Source organism: Vipera berus (assembly GCF_964194415.1).
Source record: "Vipera berus genome assembly, chromosome: 6".
NCBI lineage: Eukaryota > Metazoa > Chordata > Lepidosauria > Squamata > Viperidae > Vipera > Vipera berus.
In genome coordinates, this window is record NC_138208.1 from 54,835,215 (window position 1) to 54,851,633 (window position 16,419).

Below are 16,419 nucleotides of genomic sequence, written 5' to 3' on the forward strand. Positions count from 1 at the left end.
CAACCATATATCCTTCTTTAAAAAATACAGTCCATTAGAATCTAAATTATATGTCCGCTAATACAAACATGATTCAGATTACAAGCATGTTTTTTCTGGCAGAGGTTCTTTTCTTTAAGTGTTTCCTAAAAGATAGAAAATCAATATTTGAACCACTCATTGGGCCTTCCCTCACCTGCATTAACCACACCATAAACATTCCCTGACAACATTACCATTGTCTGCTACTGACCTAGTCCCTTGATATCATCTAAGGCAGCTTTCAAGTATCTTTAACTCTTCTGGTTTTAAAGTAAGTTTTTCTTCTTACCACAACATATTTGTTGCAATGGATATAAATTGACAAGTTTTGCCAATCATTCTGTCAGGGATGTATTAAACTGATCCCAAGAGATAGGTTTGAATTAACTTCTCTTGACCACTTTAGGAATCTGAAGATATTTTAGGCTGATATGGGCTCTGCCATTCCCCTCTAGTTCCAGAGCCATTCTGATTTGGGCAGTAGGACTGAAAGAATTCAGATCTTTCAATTCAATCTCTGACCTTCTACTTGCAGATCTCTGAGCTGATTTAAGTTAGCTAATTAAAAGAAACCGGTGGTCTACACACTATAGAGGGAGGGAGACTCCTCTACACTATGAAGTCTCTCTATAGAGCCTGTCTCATCTTAACAAGGCTACTTTTAAACACAGGATTAGCATTCTTTCCAAAAACTACCAAACCCATGCTTCAAGTGGACTGACAGCATAGCATAGTGCTATAATTTAGTGGGATTCAATTTGAATTTGAATTTCCCATTGCATTGTATATGTCCCCTCTCCCCATACCAGTATTATCAAGGCTACTTTTAAACAGGGGCTTAATGCAGGTCTCTATTTGTGTTTTAAAAGAAGCTGACTTGCAGCTGGGGAGGGGGGAAGAGGCTAGCTGTGCAGCAGGAAGAAAATTCACAGTCTGAGAAAGGTGGAGGGAGTGAAGCAGCTCAAAGAAATGGCAAGTGCTGCAGGAGACTGGCTGCTAAAACTCACCATTCTATCTTTATCCAGTATTAAGCAAGGAATGCTTTTCAGTCAGGTGTTGACAATTTGTGGGAAAGGGATAAAAATCTGGGGAAATCCACCAATCTCTTTCTTTAATATGCCACATAGTAATAACACATTTTCCAGCATCAGATTTGTGGCAAGTTCAACAAAGCCATAAAAATTTTTAAAATGGCCTAAGAAAGGTCAACTGTACTTCTAATTTCTCTTTAGCTGTTGACTACCATTTCCAAAAACCAAAGTTGGCAATATACAAGGGATTCAACTTTCTCATATGCTGTGGAAAATCTGCAGTCCATTTGAATGGCCATTTTATTGTTGGGCTGTTTTGTATTATTCATTGCTATAATTATAGTTTTACTTATGCATTATTTATAAGACCTTTTTAGCAGAAGAAAATAATACACATTTCTTTATGAAACCTATCCAATGTTCAGCCATGGTATAGTAGCATATTTCAATCACTTGCTTTCCTGTCGGCATTTTTATTGAAGCAAAATGGACATGTGTATTTTGTAACTGCCTTCTAAGTTCAGTGCAATTATAAGTACATTCATATCCATTAATAAATAATGTCAGCTATAGTACTTTTTGGGTATTGCAGTGCAATAGCTTTACTGTTAGATTTTTAAAAATATATATATACAGTATTTTGATCTATAAGATCTTTAGGCAAGCAATAAAACACTGAAAATTCTCCAATGTTTTGTTATTACATCTTTTAGGGCAGAAATAAATGTTTGTAGGTGACTTCAAGAATTCCAAAGTGCCCCAAAATTTCAAAGTTTCAAAATTCAGGTGCCTAAATCTATTAGCTTTTAAAATGTATGGGCAAAAACGATTTGCATAATTCTCTTTCTCAGTGCTCAGCCAGATACCAACACTGCATTAATGCTGACTTGCAAGCATATTGGGAAATACATAGTAACTGATTTCCTCATTTTGACTTCCTTTTTCAAAAAGATTATGAGAAAGGAAGAAAGCATACAATTTGGATGTAAAGTTGAATCAGCTATACAACTATATTTTATGACTGAAAACGTTGCTCCTTTGTTTCACCTGTCACATAACAATTGTCAATAAAAAGACAAAAAAGCTGGATAGTGGACATGGCAGTATCTAGAGACAGCAGAGTAGAAGGGAAAGAACTGGAAAAAAAATGCAAAATACAAAGATCTGCAAATAGAAGCAAAATGATTATGGCAAGAGAAAACAGAAATAGCATCAATAGTACTGGGTTCCTTGGGTGCAATCCCAAAGTATCTGGAGCAGCAGCTGAACACCATCATCATTGACAAAATCATCATCAGACAGTTGCAGAATTACTTGGAACAATTTACATTCTGTGATGATACCTTTAATATCATCAAACAACAACATCTACCTGTCTTTGGAGAAGGACTTGATAGATGGGTAAAAAAATGCCAAATCCTGTCTAAACATATGGTTGACAGTGAATGAACCATAATAATAAATTCTAAAGAGAAAGGTGCATTAACAATAGACTCTAAGGTCTTGATCAAACGTAATGCCAAATAATGATTGAAAACTATATAAATTAATTTCAGATCCATTTCTTTTCCTTCAGTAAGAGTGGATTGGCAATTCTCATTTTTTAAAGTTAAATACAGTTTAATATTTATTATTTTTTTTTATTATTTTAATCCCATTTATATCCCGCCCTTCTCCGAAGACTCAGGGCGGCTTACAATTTAAGCACAAACCAATGTGCTTAGCAGTAGCCTTCATTCTATGTATATGCCTGCTTATTAGGGCTTTCGGCCCCCGCCAAGCGGCATTATTACAAAGTCAGCTTATTGCCCCCAACAATCTGGGTCCTATTGTGCGACATCTAAATTGTGATTAAGAAATACAAACTTTAAAGAATCTTAGCCTATTTTTCCTGAAGTATCATTATAAGTATTTGCACCCTAAGATTTGGAAATAAAAATAAACCTCTGTTAAATGAAACAGACAAAAACTTCAATCTCCTCATAGCAACACCTGAAAGGAAAAGGAAGAGGTGTACCTAAACAAGATTTGTATTTAAAAGAGTTCCAACACTATTGACCATATCTTTCATTTGTATGAAATGTGACATATGGCATATGTAGTTACATATTCTATCTATTTCATTTCTGTGCCTTTGAAAAATAACTTGGTATCTATCATACGTACATAAATTATCCATTACAATGTATTTTCATTGGGTTTGCCTTGTTGCCTATTGGATTATTATACCCAATAATGTTGAAAGTCTTCTAATTCCAAATATTTTATAAATTGATAGCAATCTGCAACCTGCAAAAGAAAGCCAATTTGGTCTAGTGCAGGCATGTCCAATCTGTGGCCCCCAGTCTCCATTTTGCTGCCAGAGGTCAGGGGTGCTGTGCACATCAATCCTGAGCTCGGTTCTCAGCTGCAGAGGACTTTCCAGAAGGCCTCTGACAGTGAAATGGAGGCTGGTGGTGATGCCTTTGAGCAGCGGCAAGAGCCCACCGAGGAAGTGGGCCGGCTGAGTGGAGCTTGGTGCTGCTGCTGTAAGGTAATAATAATAATAATAATAATAATAATAATAATAATAATAATAATAATAATAATAATAATAATAATAATAATATAATTTCTATACCGCCCTTCTCCCGAAGGACTCAGGGCGGTGTACTGGGCAATACAATAAAATACAACATACAAAAATTTTAAAAATATTAAATATTACAGCCCAATTCAATACAATTAATACAATAACATTAAAATACCCCTAAACCCATCAGACCAGGCTGGCTTGTTCAAATAAATATGTTTTAGGTCACGTTGGAAGGAGCGAAGGTCGGGAGCCATCCGGAGCTCCACCGGTAAACAGTTCCACAGGTCTGGCGCGCCCACAGAGAATGCCCTCCCCCTGGGGGCCGCCAGTCGACACTCTTTGACCGACGGCACCCTAAGGAGGCCCTCTCTGTGGGAGCGCACTGGACGAAGGGAAGTTGATGCCGGCCGCAGGTGCTCCCGTAAGTAACCCGGACCCATGCCATTTAGGGCTTTATAGGTCATAACCAGCACCTTGAATCTTACCCGGAGGACAACCGGAAGCCAATGCAGCTCGCGGAGTAGAGGTGTTACATGGGGGTGTCGGGACACCCCCACCACAACTCGCGCGGCTGCATTCTGCACCAGTTGGAGCCTCCGAGTAGTCTTCAAGGGCAGCCCCAAGGTGAGACTTTGGAAAGGACACCCCCTGTAAATAAGAATGGTGCCTCTTTTGGAGGCAAAATAAATAAATAAATAAGACCGGGTCTTATTTTCAGGGAAACACGGTATCACTCTGCTTGTGATAAACAGCATAAAAAGAGGTGGCATCCTAAAAATGGAACTCAGGAGACTTTACTTCTCCAGAAAGGGTTTTCGTGCAATTCAAGTATATTAGAAATGAGACGATATTTTCTAGAATTTCCTAGAAGATACTTATTATACCAATATATTTGGAGGATGACTGGTTATGATCTGGAGAATTATAGTAATTATTATGGCATTATTTTTTATACGTTTATACGTTTATATGTAAATTGAGTTTCAGCAACTTTGCTTAAAAGAAAAGGGGAACTCTTTGGCAAACAAATTTTGAACCATTATTACAGAGTGATGTGGTTGGGTGGATATTGCATGGGAATAGAAGATGTGGTTAATTAAAGTGAAGGAAATTAAAGATCCATTTTGCTTTCACATAACCACACCCTATGAATGCAAGTTTAAGGAAGTTGCTTTAACGATTCAGCATTCTGCAAAAATAAAATCTGACCTGTTGAATACAGTCTAATCTTGTGGTGACACAATTATAGCAATTTTAATAAATATCAATCTAATCTTATTAGTAAAAGAAATTGTAGAAGACTGAAAACAGATCCATTAGCATCAGTGTGTATAACAGATGTAAAATAATGCAAAGATCAACCTAAATATAAATATATAATTATTTGCTCTGTTAATCCATCTCAACTTATTTATTCTATTTTTATTTCTTCTATGTATTCTTTATCTAGAATCTTGACATTTGTATGGGTCTGCTAATTATTAGAAACCTCATTTAAAAGAAAAAAATCAGTGTTTAGGAAAATTCCAATGACTGGGAAAAAGCCAACATAAAAACATTTGTTTTTTAAAAATTACATAAAAATTATCAGTTTGGAGGTGTGGCATGCTCATGAGAGATTATTTCATAGGCTAGTGGAGGAGACAAAGATAATCATAGAGATTGTTTCAAGAAGCCTAGTTCTTTGGAGTTCTTGGTGTTTGGTTGTTTTCTCACAGAGTTTCATTATCCAACTAAGTAACAGTAATGAAACTCAAAGAGCACAAGGGCTACACAGTTCAATCATGAGCTTCAAATATTCTCTTCCATTGGAGCCTAGTTCTTAGCTGTTTTAGACTTTGTATATAATGCTAATACTTCCTGTAAACTACCTGTAACACCATTTTCATGAAAACCAATAAAAAAGTTCATAGTGATTAAAACGTGGCGTAGTTTTAAGTACTATTAAGCTGTTTAAATGGTATAGTTGTAATGTGTATCTTATCATTCTTTCTTAAAGCAAGACTATTTCCCACAATATTGGATGATACAGGAAAAAAGGCACGTTGTTGTGAGGGAAACGGAAGGAGTATTATGTATGTACACTGCCTTGAGTGAACATACATAATATTTGTAAAGTATTATAAATGGGATAAAAATCTAATAAAGCATGAATACATTTCTAGGTATTATAATGGTGTGGGCATTGCATAGAGATAATGTGGACATGACTCCTGGCTCCCACACAGTTTTAGATCAGATTCTCAACTTTGGCAGTTTGAAGTTGTGTGGACTTCAGATCCCAGAATTCCCAATCCAGTATTCTGGGGCTGAAGTCCACACATCTTCAAGCAGCTAAGGTTGAGAAAACCATTTTAGGTCTTCCGCCCATAATCCACCTGCACCTTCCCACAAATCTTTGGAAGAAACTGTCTTATTCCAGAGAAAACATACTCTCTGCCTATTTCAATTCTTATGTAGAAAATGGCAAAACTCTTAACCTTCTCTGAATAGTTGGAATATGCTAGAAATTATTTGTCAAAAAAGCTCTGATTTCATAAGAAATGCAGATGGTTTATTATGTATATTGAGCTTAAAAATGAGAAGTTTAAAAGAAACAGAATAACTGAAAACAGATTTTTCTTGCACTGCCCTTCCTCCCTTTATAGACACACAGAGAGAACAGATAAAACAAAATCCCAATAGCACAGTTTAGACTCTGAAACAAAAGTAAATTTATACCACATACAGCCTCATTGGTAACTAGATAGCTGCATCATGTAATTCCTTGAATGCCAATTCAGAGCTAAATGGATCAGAGTTTGGCTTCTAAGTGGCATTCAGTCAGCCCTGGCAAAGAGCTCCCACTAGAACAAAAGACAAAATGGAGTTCCGCTACTCGGTTTTAAAAAGCACCTGGATAGGGAAATTTTCTGTCCCTCAGTAGTTCGGAGTTTGATTTTCCAGGACCTGATAGTCTTTGGTCATTATCTACATGGACAAGTTATATTTGATGGATTAAATTTCAGTTTTCCTATAACTCTTTCATTATCTGAACCTTTGGGATAGGATTTCTCCCCACTCACCTGAAGAAAGCACTCTTAAAAAACTTTGCCCATAGAAGCAGATTGATAGTCCCAGAAATTACATTAATGGTATTGCAAAAATAATGCATGCAGCAGTGGATGAGATCTGTACACCCTGTACAATTGTATCATAATGTGAGGTTCTGTGCAAGGTACTCTGACTATAATATTCAAGAAATGTAGAACATCATTTTATTGAGATGGTCAATCTGTGTGACATATGAAATAGTAAGAGGTGCAATCTGTTTAGAGGTTTGTTGTTGAAGACATTTCATATTTCTTTGGTAATGCATTTCACTTGTTGTAAGCCTTTCAGGTATCCATGCACTTAATAATATAAGGATTTTCTTCTCATTTTTTTCAGTTCAAGTGTCATTCATCTCAGGAACTTGGAAGTTATCAGAAATATTTGAATTTGACATCTGTTCCTTATCAAAAACGTAAGATACATTTACTAAATTCATTTTGTATGGATTTATAATATTCTACTTACTAAGAATGAGAAAAGTAAATAGATCATAAAAGTAAAAAAAAGTATAGTTGAGATTGTTACTGATAGATCCAGTATCAAATATTTAATATTTATGTTATGTAAATATCATAAATAGGACCTAGCTACTAGCCACTGTTCACACTTTTGCTGATGACCTTTGCTAATTGCTACATATTCTGTTTTAATATGTACTACTAGATGCTCAGAATGTAATCATACGCATTGTACCTGGAATGCTAGAGAGAAAAAATGTGTTATCTCTACCATGACTTGTGCCGAAGAAGTAAGTTGTTTTGATTTTATAGAATTACAAAAATCATTTAATGAAATTTGTTCTCTGAACTAATCTTTGTAAATTGATTTGTTTTTATTGATTTATTTTTCAGATTGATTGTAGTAGTGCTATCAATGCATTAAACAAAAAAGATAAATCAGCAATATCAAAGGTCAGCAAAAAATATGAAACTGATATATTATATTGGAAGTTTAATGAAAAGATGTATCTACTGTATGTCTTACATCAGAAATGGATTTAAGATTACTCAGAAACCCAGTTAAGCATGGCCAATGGAAAATAATCCTGGGAATTATCAACAACATCTGGAAGGCTACAAGTTCTCTATCCCTTAACTCCTTGGCATGAATCTGTATTTTTAGAGAAAGGCAGGCTGTCTACTTACTAACAGATTGATGTGGCTGTTTTATGAGAAGTAAACTATTGATACATATTTATATCCATTTTAAGCTGGCTTTGTAAATTTTCCAGATATAACAGAATAAAGATGCAAATCTGGGTTGGGATCACTGCATATAAAGTAATTTAATTCTCTCATCTTTGTGTGGACCTTGGTTTCAGTGAAAGAATTTTTAAAAGTAACTTTTAAAAACTTATATTTACTAGAAAATTAAAATAATATGTATGTAACTTGATGTGACGGAAGGATTTCTTTTAAATCATATTCCTAATTCAATTTGTGACTTTAAGAGCCTTGGTGGAGCAGTGGGCTAATGCCTCCTTAAGTAACACCAGCTACCTGCAATTATTGCAGGTTCGCATCCCACCAGGCTCAAGGTTGACTCAGCCTTCCATCCTTCCAAGGTAGGTAAAATGAGGACCCAGATTGTTGGGGGCAATAAGCTGACTTTGTAATAATGCCGCTGGGGGGGGGGGCGAAAGCCCTAATAAGCAGGCATATACATAGAATGAAGGCTATTGCTAAGCACATTTGATTTGTGCTTAGATTGTAAGCCGCCCTGAGTCTTCGGAGAAGGGCGGGATATAAATGGGATTAAAATAAAAAAATAAATAAAATAAAAAGATATATAATTGCAGATGGAGATCTATCCTTATGAAACTAAATATTTAGTTTTGTTACCCCATCTTTTGAGTACATCTGCTATAGTTAATATTCCCCTTCTTTTCAAATATTGTTTTAAAAGCTTGATCAAGATAGAAACATTGCTTAGCCCTTCTCATATAGTATTTAATGTTGCCCAATGTGTAATGCTAAGCAATGGTTAAGGTAACTTCGGTGGCATCAATTTATGGGTCAATAACTTCAAGTCCCTGCAAATCATCATTTGAGAGTCATCTCTATCTGCATCAGATTATAAGGTCTTGTGAGTTTAGTTATTTTTCTTGTTACTTTATTATAAAAAACAATTGAAATTATGTAAAATTATTTACATAATTAAGAAAGGCTGAGCGCCAAAGAATTGAAGCCTTTGAACTATGGTGCTGGAGAAGACTCCTGCGAGTCCCTTGGACTGCAAGGCGATCAAACCGGTCAGTCCTAGAGGAGATCAACCCTGACTGCTCTTTAGAAGGCCAGATCCTGAAGCTAAAACTCAAATACTTTGGCCATCTAATGAGAAGGAAGGACTCACTGGAGAAGAGCCTAATGCTGGGAAAGATTGAGGGCAATAGAAGAAGGGGACGACAGAGAATGAGGTGGCTGGATGGAGTCACTGAAGCAGTAGGCATGAGCTTAAATGGACTCCAGAAGATGGTAGAGGACAGGAAGGCCTGGAGGAACATTGTCCATAGGGTCGCGATGGGTCGGACACGACTTCGCAACTAACAACAACAAAATTATTTATATACTGCTGCACTACAAGTATCATGTAAAAACTGTTGCATTTATCTATCTATCTATCTATCTATCTATCTATCTATCATCTATCTATCTATCTATCTATCTATCTAAATAAGTCAAGGTGGCAAACATATACAACACAACTTTATCCTCCTATTTTCCCCACAACAACAACTCTATGGGTTGCGCTGAGTGACCAGCCCAAGGTCATTCAGCTGGCTTTCTTAGCTAAGGATTAACTTGTAAATATGAAGTGCTTTTAATTCTGTGTGTGACCAGCCATACGCTAAATAAATTAGCTAAGGATGGACTTGGCCTCTTGCTTTCTAGCTTGGTTCCTTAACCACAACACCAAATTAGCTCCCAAACCATTACTAACAAAGGAATGTTAAAGGTATTTATAAATGCATGATTCTATTATTTAATTTAAAAAGATTGCTTGGATATGTTAATATAAATTTATTTTATTTCCAATAGCCTATTAAAATTACTTCCATTGAACCGAACTACATATCAACATTAGGTAAACCTAAAGTGCTAGTCATAGGAGAAAACTTTACACAATCAAATTTTTTGATGGAGATAACTGGAACAAGCAGCTGCCAACAAGATGTGTGAGTCAAAATAATATATTGATTTTATATTGAAACAGTTTGCACAGGTGATTGTACTATACAGTCACATAGGGTCTGCCTAAGAAACATAGATTTACAGTTCCTATACATGGAAATTGGAACTGTTCTGTTGTTTTGTTAACCCCCAAAGTGGAACTTTGCTAGTAATTAAGAAGTAAAATTCATTCGTGTATCTTTTTCTCATTCTCTGTGGAATATTGGACTGAATTTGTCTATCTGAAACGTACATATGAAGACATAAAGTTATGAACAAAATTAATAGTAAATATAGGATAAATGAAATGTAAAGTAGAGTTAAATATATATGGCATCAGACTCCTGATAGTTATTCATATTTTCCACAATCATTCTTAGAACTTACTGTACTGTATACCTTGACCATGCTCTTCCACATTTTCAATATGAAAAGGAGGCAAGAGAGAATCTGAGTGACTTGAGAAACTGTATATTCTGAGAGATTATTTGTTCAACAGTAAAGGGACAAATGTTGATTGCAAGGAGTGTCTCTTGAAGGCTGCTGATTGCTCACTATAGGTGATTTATTAACCTCCTGGATAAACAGAGACTGTACAAGGAATATAGTCCAAGGAGCAATACACTGAGAAAGTAAACAAGAATAGTTAATGGGAATTTTCCAGTAAAAAAAAGCAAAGAAAAGAGAACTGTCTCTGGAGAAGCTAATTCTCTGAGGGATTGTTTGTTCAGCTGTGAAAAGTAACAAGATAATATCCCAAATAGTTACGATTGCAAGCAATGCATACTGAGAGCTAGTAGTCTTCAGCTATAGTTGATTAGATAGACTGTTCTTGCTGAGCAAGCAATGACTGGAGGCAGTTAGATTCTAAGAAGCCATCTGAGTGAAGGAACAGAGAGAGCAAACATCGGTTTCCTGAAGGAGTTTACAAATCTATAATATCTTCATTTTAAGTGAACAGTACTTAGATAAGAGTATAAAGATTTATCATATCAAGCAAAGAAAAGAGCTAGCTGAAAGAGGAAGCAACTCTCCATAAGAAAGATAATCAAAGAAAGAGGTGAATGGGAGTGTCAACAAGAATCAAGAACTGTAGACAATGTTTTATACTAAGAAACACCGTTGAGGTGAAGGGAGGTTCTAAGCCTTGAAGGAAAAGTGTTGTGTAGTGAGTTTGTTGCGCAGGAATGAAGACGAGGCGAGTGAATTCAGCAATGGTCATGTTTATTTGCTTGCAGGATCTGAACTGAGGAACTGAGCTGCAGCCTGCAGCAATTTATAGCCTGGCCCCTAGGTGGCAGCCAATAGGTTTGAAGTAACCTATTGCCGCCTAGGGGCAGACAATAGCAGCCCTGGAGACGGGGTGTCTGAGTTGCTGGGAGCCGTTAACACGTGGTGTTACACTTAAGCCCAATACATAACAAAAAGACAGAAGACAGTGCAGAATAGGTGAAAGGGGACAAAAGGAGTTTTAAAAGGAGTTCAGGTAGCAGGAACTTTCAGTGCGGGTAATAATGCATTAAAAAGGGGCACTTTTTTTCTTTTTCCCTAGGGGATATGTTACTAAAGTGTTAAATGGCACACACATGAAATTCTGTTTACCACCAAGTCGTAAAGAAGTCAAGAGTGCATGCATAAAGGAAAGTGGGTTTGAATGTTCAGCTTCTTTTCCACTACATTACGTCTCTTTTCCATCATGCTCTGAGATCCTTCCAAATATTAGTTGGATGAGGTAATATTTAATTTACACTATCATAAAAGATTAAACCACCTGAAAGTTAATAGTCAGCATTGTTTTTGATAGACGTAGATCCTTTGAGTTTATAGACCTCTCTCTCTCTCCCTTTACAACTTTCCCTTTTATGTAAAGGATCTTATTATTCCTCTGCCATATCCAAATAGCAAGTGGGTGCAAATAATACTATGAACTTTTCTGTACCATGACATGGCTACAGAAATCCCTCTTCCTCCTCACTTTTTTTCCTCTCTTTTTTTTTAATAAATGAATCTTTATTTACATTTCGTGTTAAAAACACACCATACACCAACAAAGACAAAAAAAAAACATTTACAATATACAAAAAACTAAGAAATCAAAAAATTGAAAACCATTTCAAAAATTTCACATTATATCTACTTCTAAACTAACAATTATATTCCACTCATTAAGTCTCTTATAACTATTCAACTCCAAAGCTTATTCATTAACAAAGACTATATCACTTCATTTTTGACCAACCTCCAAGCCACCCTCATTTCTTTAATCTTTTATCCATCCAAATATACCATTTATTCCATGATAGAAATGCTGGTGTCTCTTCTTTACCCTTCAACTTCTTGGTCAATGTGTCTGCTTCTGCACAATCAAGTATTCTCCTAATTATAACTTCATCCGGTGGGGTATGATTTGCCTTCCAAAATTGAACATACCCCATCCTTGCCGCCGTTAAGATATGTAAAACCAAATACCATATTTCCTTCTTAATATTTCCAGGCCTGGAGCCAAGCAGATACGTCTCTGGTTTAAGATCAACTAAACACCCTGTGATTTCCTCTATCCATTTTTGGATCCTCATCCAATATCTAACCACTTCCGGACATGTCCACCATAAGTGATAGTATGTGCCAATCCCTTTACCACACTTCCAACAATCGGCCGACAATCCGGGAAACATTTTGGAAAGTCTAGCCGGAGGGAGATGCCATCTATAAAGCATTTTGTATATGTTCTCCTTATATGACGTGGAAACCTCCAGCCTCATATTAGTCCACCAAATCTCTTCCCATTTCTCAAGTGGAAGTGCATAACCAAAATTCTTCCCCCAGGCAATCATCGCATCTTTTACCATGACATGGCTACAGAAATCCCTCTTCCTCCTCACTTTTTTTTCTCATAAACAGGAAACATTTTATGTCCAGCAAGTTTATTCAATGTATTACTAGAAAAATGAGATCAAAATAAAATTATTTTTACTACTTTAAACTACAAGTTACTAGAACACTTTAGTAGTGAAGCAAATTCACATAACTGTTATATATATCAGCATAAAAATAATTCTGCAATCAAAACATAACATACCGTATGTGCCCTCAGTTGTGTATTTTTACATGGGTAACAGAGTTATTGAACAATAAAAAAAGTTTTTCTCTACCTGCCTTTTTGTTTGTAGTCTTGTATATTGAATGCCATGTGCTACTTTCTCTAAGGAGAAAGTAACCTACGAAATATATTTTGAGCCTTTTCTCATATATGCTCTGAAATATTTTGTGATATATTATGCATATTTTTTAAAAAATGCAATTTTTCTTTTCTTTGGTGATTCTTTCTATAATGCACTGAACACCTGAATGTTTAAATTCACATTTTAGAAACATAATTATATATTGCAGGAATTGTGTTATAAGCTCAGTTTTATTGTGTAGATACTATACACTTCAAGTGTTGTCAATATCTAAGGCCATAGCTAGTGAGTTGCCTGAAACAGCCTAACTTGTATAGCGCCATAGGAGAGGATAGTTGAAATCAGAAATGTGTAGATTGCCTGATTATTTGAGATTAAAATTTGATTTTCTGAGCTAATGTACTTTGCATTCAACACTGAAAATTAGATTGTATGTTTTTTAAATTTTTATTTATGAAGAAATTCTAAATTTAACATTATTTTTTATTGTTCCCCCCCCCCAGTGGAGGTCGCAATGTGACTATACATGGGAAATATCTGAGTATCACGGATGAAGTTATTTTAAGTGACTTTCCACAAAACCTAATGGTAGGTATTGTATATTTTCTTTTTTCCTCCAAGTGTCTTTGCCTTTGAATGAATCAAAATGAATATTGTGGCCAAACGTATTGATAGTGTTTGTAAAGAATTTAGATTTATAAGGCCATTCATTCAACATACGCATCTGGATGTTGAACTACAATTAAAATTGTTAATAAACAATATCAACAGAAAACAGAACAAAACAAATCACACCAGAGGCAACATGGATATTAATATCCACAATCCCCTAAAAATAGCTTCTCTAACTATCCTGTCCAATGACTGAGAAAAAGCCAGACTTTATAGAAAGCCAATAGATCAGGACCATCCAAATTTCAGGGGTTTATGTTTTTCTACAAGGCAGACAGAGAAAGTGCTTTGTAGGTCTCATCTCTCATGAGCCTTGGTGGAGCAGTGGGCTAATGCCTCCTTAAGTAACACCAGCTGCCTGCAATTAGTGCAGGTTCGTGTCCCACCAGGCTGAAGGTTGACTCAGCCTTCCATCCTTCCGAGGTAGGTAAAATGAGGACCCAGATTGTTGGGGGCAATAAGCTGACTTTGTAATAATGCCGCTTGGGGGGGGGAAAGCCCTAATAAGCAGGCATATACATAGAATGAAGGCTATTGCTAAGCAAATTGATTTGTGCTTTAGATTGTAAGCCGCCCTGAGTCTTCGGAGAAGGGCGGGATATAAATGGGATTAAAAATAAAAAAAAATTAAAAAAATCAGATGACATCTGTCGTATGCGCACTCTGGGATTGGCAGAAATAATTGGGCACAGATGGTTCTCCCATGTAACCTAGACTGTCATGAGAGGTTTTATGGATGATAACATGAACTTTGAATTGCACCGGGAAACCTACTAGGAATCAATACAGCTTAAACAGTAGTGGGTGAACACAGATGTGACTGTGTAGTTCTTAAGGAAGTGTCATGTTGCACAGCATGTAGCAGTAAACCAAAAGGGCATTCGTTGGGCCACAAATGTTTGAGTTCTCAATCCAGAGACTGATGCAATTGCCACACAATATTTTGCAAGGGCCCTCCTAGCCATGCCTACCACATACTTTTTGAACAGGATCCAAAATCTAGGATATCCCCCAGCTGTACACTAGTTCTAACTTGGGCAGTGCAACATTTTGGTGGAAGAGAAGTTCCCTGAGGATGGGCTCCAGTATAAGTCTGAAAGCTCAGAAGATTAAACCTCTGGTCTCAGTGATCAACCCAGATTGGATCCTGCAACATTATCCTGTATTATATTTGCTTTCATTTGTGAGTGCAACCCCATTTAAAACCAATGTGGAAAATCCCCAGCTTGGACTTGGGAATCCTAAAGCCCACAGTTAGTCAGTCACTCCTACTAATCATCTGATTAATGGTTTTGTATTAAATATCAAATCTGGATGTGTATGTATTTTGTATTTGTGTGTGTATAATTTAAAACTGTTATGACTCAGTCTACAAGTTAATTAGGCTGCTGATGGCTCAGTGGTGTTTTAAAATGTATGTGAATAAACTTATGAATATATGCTGTATATGAGCAATATCAAATCGCACTGAATTAAGGTGAAGTTTAAACATTTGAACTGTGCAAAGATCAGCATTTAACAATAGTGTGTGTGTGTGTGTGTGTGTGTGTGTATTGCTATAATTTATAATTTTCTCAATACTGTTTTTTTAGCATTTTACTTGCCACAAAAATAATTCTGAATGCAGTTTTACAACCCCACCTATTAAGATGGAAAAAGGACCTAAGATTATTAACATTATTCTTAAAGTTGAAAATATTAATATATCTTGCGGTGACTTTCAATATTATCCTGATCCTAAATTTCTTCATTATGAACTCATAACTGATTTGGAACCTGACTTGGAATTGAAAATACATGTAAGTTGTGGGCTTTTAAGTTCTTTGTCTTAAAACTTCTCTTTTAAACAGTTTTCATTGTTTGAATTTTATTGTAAGGTTCATTCTATTTTTTTTCTATTTCTTTCTCTAGAAAAAAAAAGACAACTTAAATCTTTCTAGACATGAACTTGAAGTTTTCTTATCTGATAAGAATCTGATCAACATAACATTCAGTGTCCAAAATATTTCAAAAACAGCTACTCGTAACATAATACACTGTAGAGCTAGACAGGAAAAAAACCTTGTCAGCAAGATTAATAAGTCAAGCATGCAAGTTTATGTGAGTACATATTGCATTGATTGTATATTTTTTGTTTATTAAGTTTGTATTATTAAATTTTATTCTTAAAAATATGTCTCTGAATTTGTAAATCATATATTGATACTTCAAAATTAGATTTTCCCATATGCTAAATCTTTATGTCTCCTTCCTGGAAACAGTCCTTAGCATTATGTACATACAGATAGAATTACATTGCTCTCAATGTGAGTAATGCTTGAATCTAAGCATTTTAAAGTCTAAGCATTCATCTAATCTAAAACTCTAAGCTGTGCATAGTCAAATCCAAAACAGAAAAATACTTTGGATCTGATATGGATGCATATGCTGTATTTGTCAGCCACACCTTAGAGAATCTTCCTGGCTCATATGAAATATACATATTGGCCAGTGTGGTCCATGGAAAATACACATTTAGGATTTGGGATTTTCAGGGGCTATGCAGCACTGTGCAAGATCAGGAAAAAAGTGTAACCTGTTTTAAGTTCTATTGACAGTTACTTATCCCAAGGCATTTTTCCTGTTTTGGATAAAATGCTGCATATCTCTAAAATGAAATTATATCTTCTGCTTTT

General features: G+C 35.7%; 2 protein-coding genes across 2 annotated transcripts in view; one reads left to right on the forward strand and one right to left on the reverse strand.

Annotated features, from left to right (window-relative positions):
- PLXNC1 (plexin C1) overlaps window positions 1-16,419 on the forward strand; it is a 75,930-nt gene that overhangs the window by 34,517 nt on the left and 24,994 nt on the right. The window contains exons 7-14 of the mRNA XM_081331124.1: window positions 7,057-7,132; window positions 7,384-7,468; window positions 7,572-7,631; window positions 9,759-9,895; window positions 11,443-11,622; window positions 13,576-13,660; window positions 15,337-15,543; window positions 15,656-15,844. Of these exons, the coding sequence (XP_081187250.1) occupies window positions 7,057-7,132; window positions 7,384-7,468; window positions 7,572-7,631; window positions 9,759-9,895; window positions 11,443-11,622; window positions 13,576-13,660; window positions 15,337-15,543; window positions 15,656-15,844 (1,019 nt within the window). The remainder of the gene's footprint in view (window positions 1-7,056; window positions 7,133-7,383; window positions 7,469-7,571; window positions 7,632-9,758; window positions 9,896-11,442; window positions 11,623-13,575; window positions 13,661-15,336; window positions 15,544-15,655; window positions 15,845-16,419) is intronic.
- The window catches only part of FGD6 (FYVE, RhoGEF and PH domain containing 6), a 377,558-nt gene that overhangs the window by 6,725 nt on the left and 354,414 nt on the right, over window positions 1-16,419 (reverse strand). The window lies entirely within an intron of this gene.